This window comes from Aptenodytes patagonicus, chromosome 1, assembly GCF_965638725.1.
Source record: "Aptenodytes patagonicus chromosome 1, bAptPat1.pri.cur, whole genome shotgun sequence".
NCBI lineage: Eukaryota > Metazoa > Chordata > Aves > Sphenisciformes > Spheniscidae > Aptenodytes > Aptenodytes patagonicus.
The window spans coordinates 100,210,023-100,230,859 of record NC_134949.1 but is presented as its reverse complement, the minus strand read 5'-3'; the positions used below and the strand labels follow the sequence as shown (position 1 = coordinate 100,230,859).

At 44.2% G+C, this 20,837-nt stretch overlaps 1 protein-coding gene across 2 annotated transcripts; it reads right to left on the bottom strand.

The window, feature by feature from the left end:
• Positions 1-451: 451 nt before the first annotated feature.
• On the bottom strand, positions 452-20,107 carry LOC143166416 (OX-2 membrane glycoprotein-like). 2 transcript variants are annotated; one of them, XM_076350774.1, is made up of 7 exons: positions 20,091-20,107; positions 19,168-19,231; positions 17,010-17,091; positions 14,666-14,992; positions 13,722-13,988; positions 11,734-11,850; positions 452-2,914 (listed from the first exon to the last, which is right to left on the bottom strand). In XM_076350774.1, exons 3-6 carry the CDS (start codon positions 17,065-17,067, stop codon positions 11,738-11,740), a joined length of 765 nt encoding a protein of 254 aa, XP_076206889.1. In that variant the 5' UTR covers positions 17,068-17,091; positions 19,168-19,231; positions 20,091-20,107; the 3' UTR covers positions 452-2,914; positions 11,734-11,737. The 2 variants fall into 2 exon arrangements, with proteins under 2 accessions (XP_076206889.1, XP_076206880.1); XM_076350765.1 differs by lacking the exons at positions 19,168-19,231; positions 20,091-20,107 and adding an exon at positions 18,565-18,614.
• Positions 20,108-20,837: the final 730 nt, after the last annotated feature.

The following is a 20,837-nucleotide window of genomic DNA, read 5'->3' as shown; positions in this document are numbered from 1 at the left end:
GTTTCCCTGAAAAATCGAGTGAGAGTTTATGTTGCAATCTCAAAACCTCTGGAAATCGCTGCCTATTCTACTCTACCAACTGGTAGAGCTCAGACAAGCAATAAACTGCTGCCTTTCACTGCTATTGCAAGACCTAGGACATAATCCCACGACACTCAGCTCCTTTAGGGAGATAGCAGCATTGCCATGTCCTTTTAACTAGATCCAAGTTTCTCACTGTCACATCTGTTAAGAAGAAAAGTGCAAGCTGATGCCATGACAAACAAAAATTACTGTGGTTTCACAATTCACCTCAAAAGGTCATATGTCTTAAAGAATACAGCAGGTCACTACTGCCTTTCCCAAAGGAATTATTCATGCACTTAGACCTCATGCGTGATGCTTCTCTCATCGATTTATAAAAGCTCACAAGCAGTGTGCTACAAATGAAAGGAATCATGCAGCCTTATGTTCAAAGTTGCTTTATTTGGCTTCTTTTCAGCAAAGGCAAATACAGAAAACAGCACAGTCAATGCATCAGCAGAGCATGTAACTTCAGATAAAGAATAATTAAGCAATGAACACAACACACACAAAACCTCTAGAAATATAAAACAACTTTTTGATTGACTGAAGTTATTTTCAAATCTGAAGTAAACCGCAGCTGCTGTGGTCAAAAATACTTCTCTAAATTTTGCTCAAAATTTTTTTTTGAAAAAAACAAACACCAAAAAACCCCCAAAAACCAAACCACCCCAAAACCAAAACACCTTAAAAACCCCCTGAAGTCCCACTTTCTATACAGAAAGGAAGCAAAATGTAAATCAAAACTACAAAAAAGCCCAACTTGCAATGAAGTGTCGCTGGTATCCCAAACAAGCAGGAAAAAAAAAAATAATGGACCAGTTGGTGTTTTGGCTGGATCAGATTTTTTTTTTTTAAATTAGAAAAAGTGAAATATATAAATAAATAATTCATATTGCACCTACAACAGTAACAGCAAACATCACCCCTCACGTCCTCAGTAACACACGCAAACATGCACACACACACAGCTTTTTGCCAGACTCTAGAGAGGCTGCTGCTCTGGAACCAACAAAATACTGGTTCTGAACACTTAGTTTAAGTCTTGCATCTGCTAAATCTTCTCTGTTGATTTTTTAGATTGACAGTTTGTAGTCTTGGTAAACATATGACATAAAAAGCACAATCCAAAATGCTACGCACTTAGTAAGATGAAATATTTCAGATGCACAAACAAATGCTAATCGAACCCAAAAGACAAGAGGATACTGGTAGTGATCCCAATATGATGACAAATATTCATACAGAAGGAAGACTGAGAAACACCTTAAACATTAGCACCCGTCAGCAGAACAAAAGTCACCAGAGTCCTCCCGTCCGTCTATTCCATCAGTAAAACAGGCCACGAAGTCAGTACGCCCAGAGGTAGGCTTGTTTTTAGCAGCCTTCACCCCGTGAAGCAGGCAGAGCCCTGGCGAGGCGCTGGCAGGCAGAGGGCACGCCGAGACTCCCACCCCTCACAGGTACGATGAGCTGCAAGGCAATGCCCGGGAGCGCTCTGCTCTCACAAGCAGCCTGCTGCCGCACAGCAAGTGGGGGGGACAGGCAACTGGAGCATTAAGCCTGGAAACGGCCAGATCAGCAGGCTTGGGCAGGCAGCGAGGAGCAACCGGGGGTGGTGGGGGGGAGAGGGGCTCCAATCCTACCCGGGGCAGGAGGAGAGTTAAGTCCCAGCTTGTAAGAGTAGTGCAGCGTCTTTCTCTGCTACCAAAAACATGACAAAGCAGTAAACTCTGCCTCTGTAAAATTCCCCACTGATACCATTACATTCACAGCAGTGACACACGATAGTTAGCTCAGGGTGTAACATCCCACACAACAAGGTCCAAGTATGGAATAATAGCTTTTGGCCAGCAGAGCGATTTGTCTGTTTTTAAAAAGACACAACAAAACAGGACGAAGACAGGGAGACTATTCCGAACATGCAAAACATAACCATAAGAACTATCGACAAACCTAGTCCGTGCATTTTGACGGCTGAGAAAGGGCTGGGCTGGGGTATTAACAGAGTTGTTTCAGAAAAAAACCCAGAGAGAACAACAGCAAAACAGAAAGGAAAGGAAAGATGGGGATGCCAATACTTCCACTACTGGGCTTTGCCTCCATCTCCTCCTCACTTATACATTAAAAAAACCACCCCAGGATTAGAAAGAAAAGCCAAATAAAATAAATTACTTATAACTCTTAATCTGTCACCTGCTTGGAGCCCTATTGCTCTTCCCCAATAATTTTGGCAGATTTGGTGTGGTTTGAGTCCTGTGGTTTTGAGTCCCAGCAGGTCTCTCCAGAGAGAGTTAGCCAATAGTCATTGGCACATTCAGACGTTCACTGCGGAAAAGGAGTTGGATCAGCCGGGTAAGAGAAGGAAAACCAGATGCCAGGAAGAGGGCGATGAACGGAGAGTTGCTGCAAGTGAAATTGCAGACAGATGTTGGTAAAAATTAAACCCCTCTTTACTGCGAGAGCAATTAGGCACTGGAAGAGGATCCTCAGAGAGCTTGCAGAGCCTCCATCATGGATGTTTTCAAAACTCGGCTGGAAGAAGGAAAATATATTTTGCACACTAGCAGTACCAACAGTGGCACGAGCAAAGTAGATTCTGCTTGGCAGCAAAGGAGCAGACTAAGTGGTCCCTCTGGTCCTACTTTTTATGATTAAGCGTCTAGACCGGATAACAAACATTGCACTAGTCTTTTCAGTGATCAACTCAGCGTCTAGATAGGGTAGTGTATGTGATGTATTTCCCTTTTATTGCTGTTTCTTTCCAGCCAGTCAAGTCACTGCTTGTAGTGTTAACTTCAGGCTGCTGGACTGTAATGATCTGGTAGGTGAATGGAAATCCTCTAGGATCCTAGAAAACAAAGAGAAAACAGGAAAAAGGATGAACTGTGGCCATTGCGTTGCTGCCTCAGGTCTTGCTGAGCAGTGTGGTTGCTGTTGGGGCGGGGGGAGAGAAATGCACAGTGGGGAAAGTGAGGAGGAACAGTCACAAAACTGCCCTTTGGTGGACAACCGTAGGGCCTTCCCTGCTGTACGAGTCGCACATCTTCCTAAAACACAACGAAACAGACTTCAGCCTGTGTTCCCCCTTGCTTCCTTTGTTCGCTACAGATGATACCTTACCTTAAATTTAAGAAACTACCTTATCTTTAACAGCACAGACGCATGCCTGCCACATAAAGTGTCGTTACATAGAAGGATCTGTGCCTAAACCCAGAATACCTGAGCCCAGGACTGCTTGCCCCGAGCACTGCAGGAGATGCCTGCAGAGCCACAGGCAGCACCGCTCCCAGCGGTCAGTGCTCACTCCATCCAGCTTGCCCCACGCTGACAACATCCCCCCCAGACTTCTCAAAAGGGATACCCTGAAGGATGTTCAGCCCCCTCACTATTTTGTTATGCTCCAAGGAGGAACAGTCTTAAAACTGGTGGGAAAAAAATATCTTTTTTTCCCCCTCCCCTTTTCTCCTTAAGCAACAGAAATTCCTTTGGGAGCATACTTATGAGAAAGCCTGAAAACAACAGTTATGAAAATGTCATGCTACACACTATGCAACAGTGTTTTCTCCTTGGGTGGGGATAAACTATGCAGCTCGCCAACACCCCATTCAAAGCCATTTACTACCAGCAGAAGGGCAGGTGCTGGCTTACGAACCGTTTTGCCTTGGGGGGAAGCCAAGTGATCCCACTCAGCTGTAGCTGCCAAAAGACATTACCAGTGTAGAGGGGAGTACACTATTGAAAAAGATGTTTTAAAACCCAGGTGATTTATATTACACAAGACACCAATTTACATGTGAATTTCAGTTTATGATTGCTGCAGTTATTACAGTACAACCACAAACATTTATTTTTAAGTAAACTAATGAAAACACAGAAGGAGAAAACAGAATTACATTGGAAGATTTAAATCAAAGCTTCTTGCCTGGTGATTTCAATCACCAAGATTTAAATACCAGTCCCGCTTACAGTACTCTATAAAAAGCAACTGCTAGATTTTTTTGCCTCCCCCTCCCCAAAGACTGTCTTCCCACCCTAAAATTATTCTAAAATCACTCTACAGCTCTGATCACAGTGCCTAGAGACAATGGGCCAAAGAGACTATTAGCCTTTGCCCTACCCGTATTTGGAGCACTCCCTGGGGACGTGCGGTGTCTTGCCTTCAGCCAGCTGGCTGGTTATTCTGCCCTTCACTTTCCTATCGCTTTAAACAGCAGCCAGCCCTCCTCAGAAACCTGGAGGAGATCTACACACACATCAGGATGAAGTTTGCACATCCTACCGTAACACGCATGGTGGAAATTTGGAAAGATCAGCTTAAAAGCTGTTCCTGCCCTCAGGTAAACACTGGAGTAGCAGGCATGTCGTGGCACTGCTCGTGCTGCACAGCACCATCAGCCAGCCCTTAAGCTGATCGTGGCCATCTGGACTACCGCTACACAGCACGCCCCATAACCTCACCCTCTGCCTCAACGTAAGCACAGCTTGAGATTCACTTGCTTGCATCTCCTGAAAATTTGATAAGGTACCTTGAAAGTAACTGGACAATTGTAATGCCCCTTTTTGAATGTAGAAATTGGCAGCCGAGTGCAAAGCTCTACTGCACATTTAAACAGTAGAAAAAAAATAAGAAGGCATCTCCAAACAAGAGACACAGAATATGACACGACAAATTTTCAGAATTAATATTAATCTATTTGCATATAACAAGAATGATTTACTGGGGGGAAAAAAAAAGAAATAAAAAAGAAAAAAAAGAAAAAAGGCATTCTTCATTTCCTACTAATACAATATCAAATGAATCAGAAATGTTATTACACTGTTCTTTGTTTTCATTAAACTAAGACCATTAACACATGTTCAAACAATATTTCAGATTTTAAAAAAATTGATCTGAAGACAAGATTACGTGAATTTGAAAAAAAAAACCCAACAACTTACTATGTACCTATTACTAAACCAAACATTTTTTTTAATTCTGGAAACCACACACACTGCAGAATTCAGAATATAACGGTGAGATAAGGAATATACAAAACCCTAAATGGATTTATAAACTAGAAAAGCAAACCAATTTTCCTGGCTGGTAATACACAAATAAGTTTATTTATTGAATATATAAATAGTTTGATATTTCAGAACGTCATTCTGATGTTTGAGACCCAATTTATGACACTACCTTTACGTGGCTTTGAAAAAAAATAATAAAATATATGGCATTCTTACTTTTTGTGTAGAAGAGTAAGAAAAAGGTTTCCATCTCCTTATCTAATAGCCCTGCATAGAGCCGAAGTATTTTGCAAAGGAAAAATATTTTGGAATCAAGCACATAAATAATTCTCACGAAGGAAGTAAATGAGAAACCGAAGCAGCGAGGCAACTATTCATATATCACAGGAGTGCTATTTTTTCTCCCTTTCAGCTGCCAGCCATTTTATTTTCTGGTTATATACAAAGCCCTATTGTCGCAATGAAAATGAGAATGAAGAACGAGAAAATTACTTCATAATGAAATGGCAGCACAGATATGATGCACAGGATAAAAACTGTGTTAATCACACATAGTAAAGGCCTCCCTGTCTGCAAAGAAAGGGCGCTGTTTTCAGTAGCCTGTACTTTGAAACCTCTCCTTTAGATGGGCAGGACAAGCTCCGAGATGTTCCTACGCCGCTACTTTAATCCTGTCGGTGGCAAACAGGTTTTATTTCATCCTTCCAGACAAAAAACCCAGCCGTGCCCCAGGAGACCTGAATGCATCCATGCACCTTTCCCTCCTTCCTCCTCTGCTACTCCTTCTCCCAGGTCTTCTCCGCAATGGAGAGCGGGACGAGGAACATGCTTTCACCAGCGAAGCATGCTGGGGGAAAACACGATGGGAAAACGAACAAAGCGCCAGCCATCCCCGTCCCTCGCAATGAAAACAGGTAGCACTAAATCGTGGAAAGCGTGGAAAGAGCGCCCATGCTTTCTACATATGCGATGCAGACCGAAGGGTACTGCCAGACACGTTTCTGTGAACAGAAAATTAAGTGACTTACTAGGGAACAGGAGTTGTCTGGAAGCAGCGTGTGATTAAACCAAGAAAACATCTTCATTTGGGTTGCAAAATATTTGTGTCTGCGGGAAACCTGATGGGCAGCCTGACAGCAGAATTACCCCTCCGCTGACATTTTTGTATGGGTTTGGGGTTTTGGTTTTTTTTCTTTCTTTTTTTTTTTTTTCCTTTCTCCCCTCATTAGCTCTGTTTAGGTCTGTTTGGCTACAACGTTTTTACGCTGTGGTTTTTTGGTTTTTGGGCGGGGTTTTTTTGGTGTAGTGTTAAGAAGGGTAAAGGAATGAGGCTGTTGTAAGCAAAACAACTCTCACTTACACCACTGCATATTTTTGCTATTTTGGGGAATTCAAAATAGGACAAATATAATCTCCTACTCATGATAAAGCCACACTTGAGAGGAAACCAAGGCGATTCTAAAATGAGCCTCTCCAGCTGAGACACGATGGCCAGAGACCCGTTCCTCCGTGAGCAGGGTGTATTATATCCATCTGCCTCATGACAATTATGTCCCGAGTTTATCATCTGAAGGGCTGTTATTTAGCTGTCACTTCAGGAAAAATTATTCTGAAAAGTCTCCTAAAACCGAGTTGCTACTATATTGTTCTCAACTATCTAGTCTCTCACTATTAAGAAAAACAGCTGTATGTCAAAGCAAATCCACTGAAGAAACAAGCCAAGTCATGCAGATAAAATAAGAATTGCCATAATTTTTAAGCCAAAGCTCAGAAACACAGCCTTCCCCAGACGGCATAAACACTAGAGGATACTGCTATAATGGCTTTTCCAGAAAGAATTCCTATCTTTACTATAAACAAAGCAATGGAAAGTGTGTGCAAGCACTGGTTCTTGTAAAGTTTCCCAAATAACTGGAATCTCCTGCACAAGACTTCCATATTTCCCAACCTTTTAGGACATCTTTGGCCACCAAAATTTAGGTTTCTAATACCTACATATTACAGCTGATCAGCCAAGTTGCTATTTGCAGCTTAACAGACCTAAACCTGTATTATTTGTAGCAACTTCCAAACTTCAAAAAACAATCATCAGGGCGTCTTAAATTCCTACTCAAGCTATTAAGTGATCTCTAGCTGGTAACAAAGAGGTATTTTCAATCTGGTTTATAGCGTTTGTGTAACAGTCGAGGTGCACTGAGGTTCAGCATCTCTTTGAAATACAGTTAGTTGGCTGTATTCAGACACAAACATCTTGAAACAAAGAATTTAATGCTGCTTAATCTAAGTTCTGTAAAATTTCCTCTTGAAGGAAAACCTGAATGTTTCAATTTCCAAACAGGAAAAACCCATTGCTATGTTGGTGCTTTCTGCAGAATGGATTTTTTGATCTGACCTAGTCTCTTCTCCTACGACTCTTCAAGTTTTCTTCTTCCAGGTTCACCTAATCTGCTCAGCTTTCTTAGGTCGCATCATATCTATTCAATAACAAGCTCCAAGAATTTTTTGTCCTGTTGTTATAGCTTTTTAAACACAAATATACTATTTGACCATTTCTAAAGCTTTCCACATGGCAAAACATGCATAAGCTACCCAAGAGAGATCACCATACCAATGCTTAAAACAAAACAAAACAAAACATGCTGGTCTTTATATCCATTTGTGAAATAGCTCTTCCTCACAGACAACCACAAGCCTCCAGAAAACTGTTTGTGTGGAATTTTATCCCCCTGCTGACCGCTAAGTCCTGAGAACTGACTATAAAGCTTTTTAACTGGCCAGGCTGAAATATGAGTATCCTTCAAGCCTTGAAATAAATAACTGATGCTGTGGAAAGCATTCAGGTTGAGACATGTACGCGATAGGTAAGTCACAGACATTTATTCAGACTAATAGCCTTCATTTTGCTTCAATCCAGGCACTTGGCTTGTTAACTGGACTGCTTTACATCGGTGTGGTCTACAGTTAAGCTCTATTAGTTGAGCCAGGTAGGAAACGGTGTAACTTTTTACCAGAAGAGTAGCACTAAGAAACTTCCAGCATGGATGAAGTTATGTCTGGTGATTCATTGCAGCCTGCTCATCGCACTTAAACCAAGTGATAGGCACGTCTAGGTTTGCCTCTCTGCCTGGCAGAGGATGAAGATGTGAGTTTTCCATAGCTTTTGCATCAGGTTTCGCCACAAAGGCTGCTCGGTTTGTTTCCAAACAAGTGACTTTTTGCCAAACGTTGTGAAGACACTTCACTTGGCATGTTTTCAGGGAGAACCAAAACGTATGTATGCTCTGTATCTGGTACACAAGGCAAATGCCTGAGGGATGGGACATCAGCTTTGAGCCCCAGCTCTTCATCTGATTCCCAAGCGTCTACCATGGAGAGGAGGGAAACAACAAAAATAAAAGCAAAGCAAAACCCAGCCATACTCTCAACAGCAGAAACAGAAGAGAAGAAACTTTGACGGAGAAGGGTCCCCAGGCACCCAGATAAAAAGCTGTTATTTTACTTTAAAAACCAGGCATCTTGACAAGACTGGAAAGGCTTCGCTTGTTATCTAGTGCAGAATGAAAAGAAGTGAAGCCCCAGATAATGGCCTCAGACATTGGTATCCTCCAGCCAGCGCTATTAGCTCTCTATTGTCCTGTTACAAAAAGCGCATCCGGAAATATATACGTAGGCGCTGCTCCTCGTTCCAACACAATCTGAGGATAGTAGAGGATAAAACCAGAAAAGGACTTTCTGCAAGATGTTATTCTCTTTTGGGTGAATAGACTGCAACCAATGCTTTAAAGAGCATACACATATTTCCCAGATGATCGGGGCAAAAACAAATCACCACAAAAACAGACTAGGGTCCACAGTGTGCTGCTCAGAGGGGAGCTAAGGATGTGTAGGGGATTTCCTCATTACAATGTGGTATTTGTGGAGTGGTAATGCACTCTAAACATAGCGTTAAAAATTACTGTAGCTCCACAGGTATTGGCATTCTAAGGATTTGGCCGGGAAAGTGACAGTGGAATCATATACAAGGTAAATTGTAAGTAACTTAGCAACAGGCAGGCAAGGCCATCCAGAGGGAAAAAAAAAAAAAAAAAAAAAAAAAAAAAAAAAAAAAAAAAATATCAGATGGTGACAGAGTGGTCAAGCTGCACCAATATTGGAGTTTTACAACAAACTAATTAATGGGGCCTTCAGGGAAACAGATGTACATTAGGAAGATGATAGACTACACATTTCCCTAAGCTGGTCACTGTACGAAGGAATAAGATCAGCTGGTCAAAATTACTCTGGATAAAGTAATGCCGCCTTTATGCAAAAAGGATCCAGGTCAGCGCATTACATTTTCAAAACTCAAGATGGAAAAGCAACGGAAAAGATACAGACTGAGACTGATAAAAACTAGACTACACTTAAAGAACAGAGACTGAACAATTTACAAGCCCACTGCAGAAGTCACATCCTGGCAACACTGTTAATCAAAACCCCTGATAAATGGGAAGGAACACAAACAATTGAAGTCCCTCAAATCTGCTTTTGTTGATAAACTCTAATACAACAAACTTAGATCCACTGCTAAACACTGCTCGTCTGATTTACCCCCTGTAAATACCTGCCCCGGTGAACAGGTATTTACATGAAGTCTCGACCCTGTGACACGCTGGCGCACGCGTGGGGCCAGGAATCCAGATGTCCCCCCAGGCAGCGGGGCGTGAGACTCCACTCCGATTGCTGACACAGGGACGCTTCAAGCTCTGAGCCACTAGCTAAGGAAGAAGGGGCACGGTGCTTTCAGCTTGAACATATTATACTTTTCTGTGTCTTATGCTTTCCTCACAAGGCGGAGGAGGGGGCTCTGTTCAAAGTTTCCAAAATAATGTGTAGGCTCTGTTGTTGTGCATCACAGCGGTGTCTCCGCAGCAAGAAATCGTGTCTTGCATGACCCACGACGTGGCACAGGGATGCGTGAAATGGCTTGAGGGTTCCAAGCCTGATACCTAGCGGGTGGCGTAGGGCACAGGAAACCTGCTGTGAAGCTAGCCGTACTGCCTGCCGGGGATGGTCCTGTTATAAGCTATCGCTGGAAACACATACAGGCATTGCCTGGGGAACCGCTAATATCCAAGGGCCAGAATTGTGCCAGGAGGTATGTTAACATCCTCAGCCTAGTCTAAACATGAACAACCTAGTCTTGTCAAGCAACGTTTCACTGACTGACCCTGCTCCTGCTTCAGGCACCAGTGCAGTCACAGCATCCCAGTGTGGTTTCTCCTCATCTGGCATGCAACGAAGGGGCTTTGAAACTCTGCAAGGCAGCACCTGCACTTTTTAGCGCTCTCTTTGCCTGGTCACTCTCTGGTCTGCTCTAGCAGGTGATCCCAGACCTCTGCCAGGTCACCTCTGCCTCAAGGTCTCTCCTTCAAGGTCTGCTTAGTACAAGCTCCTCTGTGTTTGGAATGGTTGTTCTAAATAAAGATACATCTTTCTTTTGAGCATTTCACCTTTTTCTTCTGATCCCTTAAAAAAAAAAAATTAAGAACCAACTCCTTGCCCTTTAACTTCCAGGTTGGTCTGAAAATTCGACAGAAATTTTCTCTTCTGAATTTTTTATAGGATCAATGGAAAGCTCACATACATTTTATAATTAAGAAGTTACATTTGGGGTGTAAGAAGTGTTCATTTCTCTTTCTTCTCAGTGAAGACTTTTGTGCCTCTGACAGTAGCAGATTTACTAAATCAACCCCTCTTAACAGTAGATGCTGTAGGTCTAAGTTCACAATAGACAGGTCTGATACTTCTGGAAACACTTCTTTACCTTATATCATATTATCATCATGAAGCAACTAAATATTCAGGAACTGAGTTAATGCGTGCTGGTGTTTCTAAACATATTAGTAGAATTTAAAGCCAGATGCAGCATTTTGGTCTAGTTAAGCAAGAATGAAACTACCAATGACCATCAAATTTCTGTGATTTCTGAAGCCTAATGCCTCCCCCCTCTTCTATTTTTTTTCCTTTCACTCTGTTATTAGTAATTAAGACTAGAAGGTTGAGTTAATCCATGATCAGGTCATCACACATACAAGGACATTACACTGACTGCAATTTCTCCTTAATTCATCATTAGGAAGCAGACTCATATGCCAAGTTTGGGTGCACTTCTCCATCATATTACACTGTTTGTCTTAAAAATACAAAGAGGGTGCTGTGACCAGGAGAAAGCCCTTCCCTTGAGGGCACGTCACTCTGCACGAGCAGGTTTCTCTCCAACATACCTCTTCTGCCAAAAATTCTCTGAGCATAGTTACACTCGACACTTTTGTGGCCCTCCATGAAAACGCAAAAGACCAGTGAATTACTTTTGCTGAGCCTTCTGCCTGAAAGCAAACCACGAGCAGCATGTCCTGCTCTGCTTGGATCCTCCCCTCACAATCTGTAGACTTGTATTGTCCCTTGGCAGTAGCAGTGGGAAAACAGCTCTTAAAATTACATGCAACTGAGGCAATCTCTAATAACTGTAAACACATTATTATAAAGTTTACTTGTCCAATATGACAGTCTCATACCGCCTAATGGTATCTCAACAAAGTCTCATTCTTCTCTGCAGATGACCAAGACCTTATAATGGGCTCCACGGAAACCGTTGGTTTCCATGTATCAGTGACTCACCACTTCAACCCCTCCTGCATATCCTCTTCCTCCACCACAGCGTGATCAGAATCAGAACTATGATGACAATTAAAATCCCCACAATAATCATCAGCCAAAGCAACGAGGATCCCTCTTCTGTGAAAACAAAACAACAAAAAAGACACCAAACTAAGCTGGTTTATATAGGAAAAAGAGCAAAAAATGCCAGGAGGATGTCTGATTAATGACAATGGTTCCTCATCGAGATTGTGAAAGTTATTGCTAAGCTACATGAAAGCAGCAATTGCTCAAAAGAGAGAGTGAACGTGTGTATCTTCAAAGACAAACCTACTTGCCCACAGAAAACGCTTTGTGAAGAAAAGATGTGCTCATGTTCATCCATGGCAAAGAAAACTGTCATTTCCATACCTGATACAATAGTTGGCACGCGTACATAAGCAGAACTTTATACAAGTCTTGACACTTTCTGAAGAGTTTTTTTGTTCATCCAGAATGTGAGTCTTTTGTTTGTAAAAGAAAAGTTATTCCTTTTACCGTTAAACACTTATCACTGTTGCAAAGGCTAAATTAACTTTCAGAAAAGAAGACAGGCTATGTTTTGATGCCTGCAAGTAGCTCTACCCAACATCTGAGCATAAATGTCCCTCCCTGGTTAGATATTACTCACTTCATTTGACTGCCATTAATCAAAATGATAATACAAAGGCTCATTTCAATGCTCACTGATGTTAGCTGGAAAGCTTTCTGAATTAAAATTTATTTGAATCAAGCCAAAACTATCATGTCTTTTAACAAAGCTAGGTTGAACTATTCATTTGATTTTCTCTTTCTCTAAAATATAAGATTGTTAAAACAACAAGCTATTAGCTGATTTTTCATTCTCTTAGCAAGGAATAACAACAGTCTTAGTTTCCTGCTTTCTGAGATACACATTTCCTTTTCAAAAGGCCAAAACAAAAGAATATTGCATTTGAGACAGGACAAAAAGATTTACTGTGCTTTTTCAATTAGTGTCACTCAGAATTAAGACCTAATTTGCTTTTGAACTTTTAGAGATAAGATAGTAAAAGTCAGATTTTACTCTTTACTATTATTCCTATAACAATCACTTCTTGAGCACGTAATTTGGGAATTAACCCACAATCCCAAACTGCTTTTCCTGTCTTCCTAATTTCCAGGTGGTCTTCCTTTTAAGGCTCTGAATTTGGAGACGTGAATTTTAAATCACCTAAGTCAATGTTCCTGTGTGAACGGAGAATGGTACTTTAGCTTTTAATGTTTCTGTTTCTCATCTATGGAACTAGGGTGAAAGTCTTTCCAGCAGAACAGAACGTTGGAAGAAGAAATAAATCAGCCCTACAAGGTATTCAGATGTTATATTGATGTATTTAAGATTTCCCCATAAAACTAGTGTAAGTATCTTCAACTGACCACCTTCCTGTCTCCCCAAAAATACTATTCCTCCCTGACCATTCCTGCAATGTGCACGTCTTAGCAAAAATGTCAGAAACTAAAACATAATACACAGTTTAACTGTACCAAAACATGTAGTAAGTTTGACTGAAACACTTGGTTAATTGTTGTTCAGAAATAGTTTGTTATTAATTTCAGAACTTCCACTTCAGTGTTCATTTAGTGACCCACAGAGTTTTTACTTCATCTAGAGAGATACCAGGTGACAAATATTTATATCTATCTTTGGACTGTCAAAGAAACTATGAAGGTCTCCGTGAAAACTGAAGTTCGTCTTGCTGCAAAACACATGCTGCCTCTAAAACCCATAGCTCCCTAGCTGACTAGTTTGGCTTTTTTCCCCTCTTGGAGAGGGCCCCAGTATGTTATCCTCTTAAAGACAGCAATGAACGCAAAGTAGGATTTCCTTTCTTCTTCCTTGGCACAAACACATTTCACTCCCTCCTCTTCCCAGGAGATTCCTATCCAAACATGCTATTGCAAAACACGGAGGCCAAGAGAATGCTACCAAGTAGCTTGTATCATTCACCCACCTCCTTTCATTTTCACAGGCAATTCCATTTTTTCATTTGTGTTGCTTACTCTGCAGGTCAAGTCCTGCGCACCGACACTCTGAGTGTTGTAGATCTCCAGTTTACTGGTGATGGACACCATCCCATTGGTGTGTCTGACCGTCTCCTGTGTAGGAGTAGAATTGAACAAGTTGTTCCAGGTGATGGTGGGCTCTGGGAGGCCAACAGCATTACAGATGGCTATCAAATGACCTTCGGAAATGTTGTAACGGACAGATGCATTGAGACCTTCCAATACACAAATGAGACAATCCATCACTACAATGAGCACCTGGTCATAAGCAGTAATAGCAGTTTAATCATTATCAGTCAGAGCAAAGCTTAATGGATTCGCACTGAGCCCCACGGCACAGGAATGCAAGAAGAGTTCATTGGGTCAGGTCCCCCCCATGATTCAATACTCTTCCCTTATACTGAAGTTACATACCCCAAAGGTTTCACTCAACCTGAAATCCCATGTTTTAAAATAATCTGTTAAACTAAAACCATTTCTTGGTCCGTGCTGTTCTCCTATCTGCTAATTGCCTATCAATGGTAGGGTTCGGCACAGCAGCTCACAGCACTGGGGTTGCACCTGGCACCAAGAGGAAACTGCAACAGGCAACGTTGGTTTGCCCAAGTTCCAGCTGGGACTGCTCAGGGGCTTACAAAGAAAGATCCCACTCCTTGCTTTTTAGCTGCTACTCACAGAATGACAAACAAGGATAGCCCAGAGCAAAAACACCACAACAGGCTTGAATATGACCCCACAGAGTCTTGCTCACAGCAGTAACACTCTGTTTCTACACCATGTTCCACTGAGGGATGTTCCTACCACTGCAGTTCCTGAGTCCACTCAAGGAAATGCTGTGGGTGAGAAAACACCTCTTTTTCCACTAGAGACATATCCCTGCAGAGAACCTCACCAAAGACACTCAGGCAGGTACGTCCTGAGAAGGAGCCGAAAGGGAAGGCATTGAAGAGACACGTGTAACACCCTGAATCATCCATTCTAGTGTCCCAAAAAGTGATGTTTGTCTCATTGAGTACCAGACTTGTGAAATTCATTCGGTCTTGATAGGGCTCGTGAATCTTTAATCCTTTTATGGTACTGTATGTAGCTATATTATTGTGTGATTTTTCAGAGTCCTTTTGCCATGTCACTTGCAGAACATCCTTGGGTTCTGTCAGGGCACAGCTGAGAGTCACATTGTCGCCCACCTTCACGTTTCTGTGTTCAGGCTGCGGAACCACTGCAATGACATGAAATAGTTAGCGAAATGGGCAGATATCACACATACTCAGAAGCCTAATGCTGATTCTAAGGCCTGGATCACCCACAGACACAACAATTCCATCAATTACACATTGTTTCTACGGTTTTCCCCCACCAAAAATTCCTTCTCCTGCATCCTCCTAGAAATCAATGAAGTTATGTTGATTTCATAGAATCATAGAGGTTGGAAAAGACCTCTAAGATCATCGAGTCCAACCATCGACCCAACACCACCATGTCCACTAAACCATGTCCCTAAGTGCCTCATCTACTCGTCTTTTAAATACCTCCAGGGGTGGGGACTCCACCACTTCCCTGGGCAGCCTGTTCCAATGTTTCACCACTCTTTCAGTAAAGAAATTTTTCCTTACATCCAATCTAAACCTCCCCTGGCGCAACTTGAGGCCATTTCCTCTCGTCCTATCGCTAGTTACTTGGGAGAAGAGACCAACACCCACCTCGCTACAACCTCCTTTCAGGCAGTTGTAGAGAGCGATGAGGTCTCCCCTCAGCCTCCTTTTCTCCAGGCTAAACAGTCCCAGTTCCCTCAGCCGCTCCTCAGAAGACTTGTTCTCCAGACCCCTCACCAGCCTCGTTGCCCTTCTCTGGACACGCTCCAGCACCTCGATGTCCTTCTTGTAGTGAGGGGCCCAAAACTGAACACAGTATTCGAGGTGCGGCCTCACCAGTGCCGAGTACGCTTCCCTACTCCTGCTGGCCACACTATTTCTGATACAGGCCAGGATGCCATTGGCCTTCTTGGCCACCTGGGCACACTGCCGGCTCATGTTCAGCCGGCTGTCAACCAACACCCCCAGGTCCTTCTCTGCTGGGCAGCTTTCCAGCCATTCTTCCCCAAGCCTGTAGCGCTGCATGGGGTTGTTGTGGCCGAAGTGCAGGACCCAGCACTTGTCCTTGTTGAACCTCATACAGTTGGTCTGGGCCCATCGATCCAGCCTGTCCAGGTCCCTCTGCAGAGCCTTCCTACCCTCGAGCAGATCAACACTCCCGCCCAGCTTGGTGTCGTCTGCAAACTTACTGAGGGTGCACTCGATCCCCTCATCCAGATCATCGATAAAGATATTGAACAAGACCGGCCCCAAAACTGAGCCCTGGGGAACACCGCTCGTGACTGGCCGCCAACTGGATGTAACTCCATTCACCACAACTCTCTGGGCCCGGCCGTCCAGCCAGTTTTTGACCCAGCGCAGAGTACACCTGTCTAAGCCATGAGCCGCCAGCTTCTCTAGGAGAATGCTGTGGGAGACGGTGTCAAAGGCCTTACTGAAGTCCAGGCAGACCACATCCACAGCCTTTCCCTCATCCACTAGGCGGGTCACCTGGTCATAGAAGGAGATCAGGTTGGTCAAGCAGGACCTGCCTTTCATGAATTTACACTGGCTGAGGCTCTGGCTTTCTTCTAAACTGTTTAAAAGAAAAAGACATACCCTATTTCTGTACCCATCCCTACAGACTTCCCACTTCAGTTTTATTAAATCAGCTCATGGCTTCTCATTCTCAGCAAAGACTCAATTTTTGTTTCCTAAAAGCTAGAGGAAGATTGAATGCACAAGGGAAGTGCACACCAAGCCATTCTCGGAGAACTGAGCAGCAAAATGGGCTAAAGAGAATTTCTGGACTATGTAGCTTCAGAGTTTGCAGCGCATTTGAGAGGGAGGGAAAGAAAAAGAGAGATTTGCTCCCGAGGGGAGGATCCACTATGGGAAGTTGTGAACTCAGGTGAACAATTGTGTCCAGTGCCATTGTAGATATGGGATGCTGCATGTCCCTCCCATCTCCAAATGCTGCTCCAGGAGGTCTTGCATCACATCTGCCAGCTCCATGTCTATGCCTCAGCTATCTAACGTACGTCAAATGGCACCAGCAATCTGTATTTCACCTATTTTTGCCTCTTACTCTGACTGTTGAAGCCTCAGGAATCAGAAACCAGTTCCCCAATCATTTTCAGGCAGATTTCAGGAAATTCAACTTACCTTTTGCCTTTCCAATCCCAGCACAAGCCAGACACAAAACCAGAGCTTGGAAAGTCATTCTGGAAGGGAAAATCTGCTTCACCTAAAAAAAGATGAGGAGAGATGGGTGGCTCAATGACAGATCATCTTCCGGTGATATCACATCTCTGGGCTGCAAACGTTAATGCAGCCTCACATGCAGCTTTGTCATGTGAGAAAAACAGTTCTGGGGGCAGATGACGAGTTTTGACAGGTCTCATTACACAACACAGAAAGGGCTTCGGTCAAGGTGGGAAAAAAATTGCACGATGGAAGTTAGAAAGGCATTAATACACCAGAAGTGTGATGCACTGGTTGTCCAGGACTAGCTGTGGCACTGGGAGAGAGGTAGGGTTAGCTTGTGAGATCAAGGGTTAAGTTGAAAGCAGCTTCTCTGAGGACTTCAGCACTCCCTATCTGTCCAAAATTGCATGAATTAGGGAACTTTTGGGGCATACTGCACCCGCTACATACAAATATATTTCCAAGGTGGGAAAAGGGCAAAAATAAGGTTGCGTTGCTGCTTTCCCTAGTGAACAGCTTTTGACTTGCTTCCCATTCCCTCAATGAGTTAATATTGCCACAATACAACTGAATAGTAGACCTGCCTGGAACTGAAGCTGGTGTCGTGTTTAAGTGGAAACGTTATTTCGCACAAAATACCTCTGTAACCCACATCACCTACACCTAAGGTTTTTTGCCAATGTCTGCAAAACTAGCTGACGTTTCTTGAGAGTGTCTTCTGTCAAGAACACAAGCAAAGCCCAACTTTTAAAAGATTTTCACAACATGCAAAAAATAGAAGAGACAATCAACTGCAAAGCATTTTCTGTGTTATCATACAGCTTAAAAAAGGAGGACTGATGAAGAAATAAATGAATTAGAGGGAGAAAAAAAATTCTATTTAAGAAACAAATTCCCAGCAAACTTGTGCACACAACGCATACGCACACAACCAGTAGCCTGCCTTTAAATTTTAAACACACTGTGCTAAAACAACTCCCGATACAACTCCGCAGTTACCAAGCGTGAGTACAGACCAAGTTCTTATGTGCATAATACGGAAACAAGAAACCATCAGCAACGAGGCCAACAAATAATGACTTTTCCAGATAATACAATGTAGTCAGATACGTGTGGATGGCTCTAAGAAGCTCAGACAGACATTCCTAAAAACATGCAAAAATCAAGGGCCAGCAGAGCAAGCCAGAGAGAAATTTCAAGTTATGAAAGTGTTTGTAAACCAGTGAAAGATGTGCCACACCTGCAGGAAAGCACAGTTTTCAACAACCACCTTCTGTCTCGCTGCTTTAATACCCGTTGACGTCCTTAACACGCCATTGCTCACAGCCGGTGTAGCTACAAGATTTCATACAGTGAGGAACCAGGCTGTTGTGTAGCTATACTGGTCACAAAAAAAGTCCCTTTAGTTCACAAGTCCAATCTAGCATATTACAGGGGAAAAATAAAGGAGGGGGGGGGGAAAAAGCTTCTAAGATCAGAGCAAGTAAAGAGCAAATCCTTCACTGTGCTGTACCTTTCCAAACCACACCTCAGAGGTCTCCCGAGCCATCGATCCAGCCACCTGTGCTGGCTTCACTAGTCCTCCGCGACCTTGGGTAAAACTTCTCCAACTTTCAAAAACCTTTTATACTTCTGGCGGCCGGCTCCAATAACGACCCGGCGCCTCTCGTCCCCGCTGACTGCCGGCCTCACCCAAGCTGCAGAAGGCAACTGCTGCACTCCGGCACCTTGGGGATCCTCCCGGTCAGAAAAGGCAGGGGAAGGCTCGGGCACCCGCTCCAACACCTGGGAACAGCCGGGACCCGCTTCTGCGCCCGGTGCGCCTCCGCCGCATGGAGCCGCTACCCGCCTTCCCGGGCGGCGGCCAAACCTAGCCCGGCAGGGGCGCGGCGGCGGCGGCAGCGGCGGGCGGCGGCGGGCGGCGGCAGCGGCGGGCGGCGGCCTCTCCCCCCCCCCCCGCCCCGGCGGTTACTCCAGCTTTCCACCCTTCCGGCGGGGTGCCGCTCTCAGCGCCGCCGGGCTCCCGCCGCCCTGCGGAGATCGCAGGCTGCCCCACGCCCACCCCGCCCGGACACCCACTGCCTACCCCCCCCCCCCCCCCAAGTCCACCTCAAACCTGTAAATGCGGCCAGCGGGAGCGGGGAAAGCGGCGAGAGGGATGGCTACTCACGGCCAAGTACCTGGAAGCGGGGAGGGAGGGAGGGAGGGAGTAAACGTGCCCGAGGGCCTCGGATAGGCGGAACCGCCCGCCGCCACCGCCGCGGCAGTCCCAGGAGCGAGTCCCGTCCCCCAGCCCCGCCGATGGCGGTGCCCTCGGCGCGTTTGCTCTCCCAATCGAAAGGAACCCGCCGCGATGGGCCGCGGTCAGAGGTTGCCGTGCCGATACAGCAGCGGGAGCCTGTGGTTAGCTCATCCCCTTTGCGCTTGTCACTTATCCAGCACTAACGCTGTGAACGCGTTTTATTATCTCCCGGCCCCTCCTGCCCCTGGAATTGGCGGCAAAGGGTTTCCCTCACTCCTGCCCTGGAATTGGCGGCAAAGGGTTTCCCTCACTCCCGCCGTCTTCTCTTTCCCTCAAGGGTTATTAATATGCACCAAATTAACGAACTGATCTTGGAAGAACAAATAAAAAAAAAACCCAAACCACCACTTGCTTAAAGCAAGAGCGTGGGAAACCCTGAGATGCAGCGAGGTTTCAGTCAGAGAAGGCTGTAAGCACAGAGTTAGTTCCAACAGCTCTCCGGGACGGATGATCGCGCTGCTTGTGAAAATCAGCAGCGTAAACCCGAACCTCCTGGTAACAGGTCACCAGCCTGGCAATAGTCAGCAATAAAATTTTGAGTACTAGATCAAGGCTCTGCCTTTTTTCTGGATCCTCAGTCCAGCTAAACAAAACCCACCCTTTTTCCTGATGTTAGGCTGAGGGAAATTAGTTTAAAAAAAAAAAAAAAATCAATAGAAGATCTTATGGAAAGGGAAGGTCATTTCATTATACAAAATCTGTAGGCAAGTTGATTTTATGCCCAGTTTCATACTCACAAGCTGTAGATGTTCAAACGGTCTGGCCAGGATCTTCTGGGTTTCTCTTCATTGGTGAAGAGAAACTGATTTTGAGATATGTCTTTTATATCATTGGGAGCGGTCTTTTGCTTTCGCTGCTACCTTCCTGTTGGGCTGGGAGGAAAAGGGGCAGCACAACTGATACAGGGCAGTCTCGCTGCCATCTTCCCATTGTTAGACTACAGGATCTTCCACTGACAAGTTGTCTCTGTTGCAGTTTTATCAGGCTTGACAGAAACAACCCATTTCTCAATTTGATTAATTAGACACAGCATCCTTTGCAATAAATACAGGACATTCGGTGTTTGCTGTTTCTTCAGCTGCTTTCTCACACACACACATGCGCACGCGTGTGTTCACGTCATTCATACCAATCGTAATATTTCTCTTGCAAGGCCCTACAAGGTCTTCTGTTTTAAAACATCATTGCTCATGGGAAAGATATCAGAGTTGGCACAATTTCAAGCCCCTGCGAAAATTAATTGACAAAGATGCCCACGTAGTGGCCAAAAGCCCACATAAAACCAGAAACCCTTTCTTATTTAAGACACAGATGTGTGGGAATATTTGGAGCACTGCTATTAAACTGCCTGAAGGAATGGGGTGGTATTTGCACCTTTCCTGGGTCATCTCAGGCTCACCCATGTGTTAACCATGCCTGTTCTGCTGCTCTCAGTAACTCAGTGCACAAACCAGTGCCTTTTGACCTGTAAAAAAAGAAAGCCC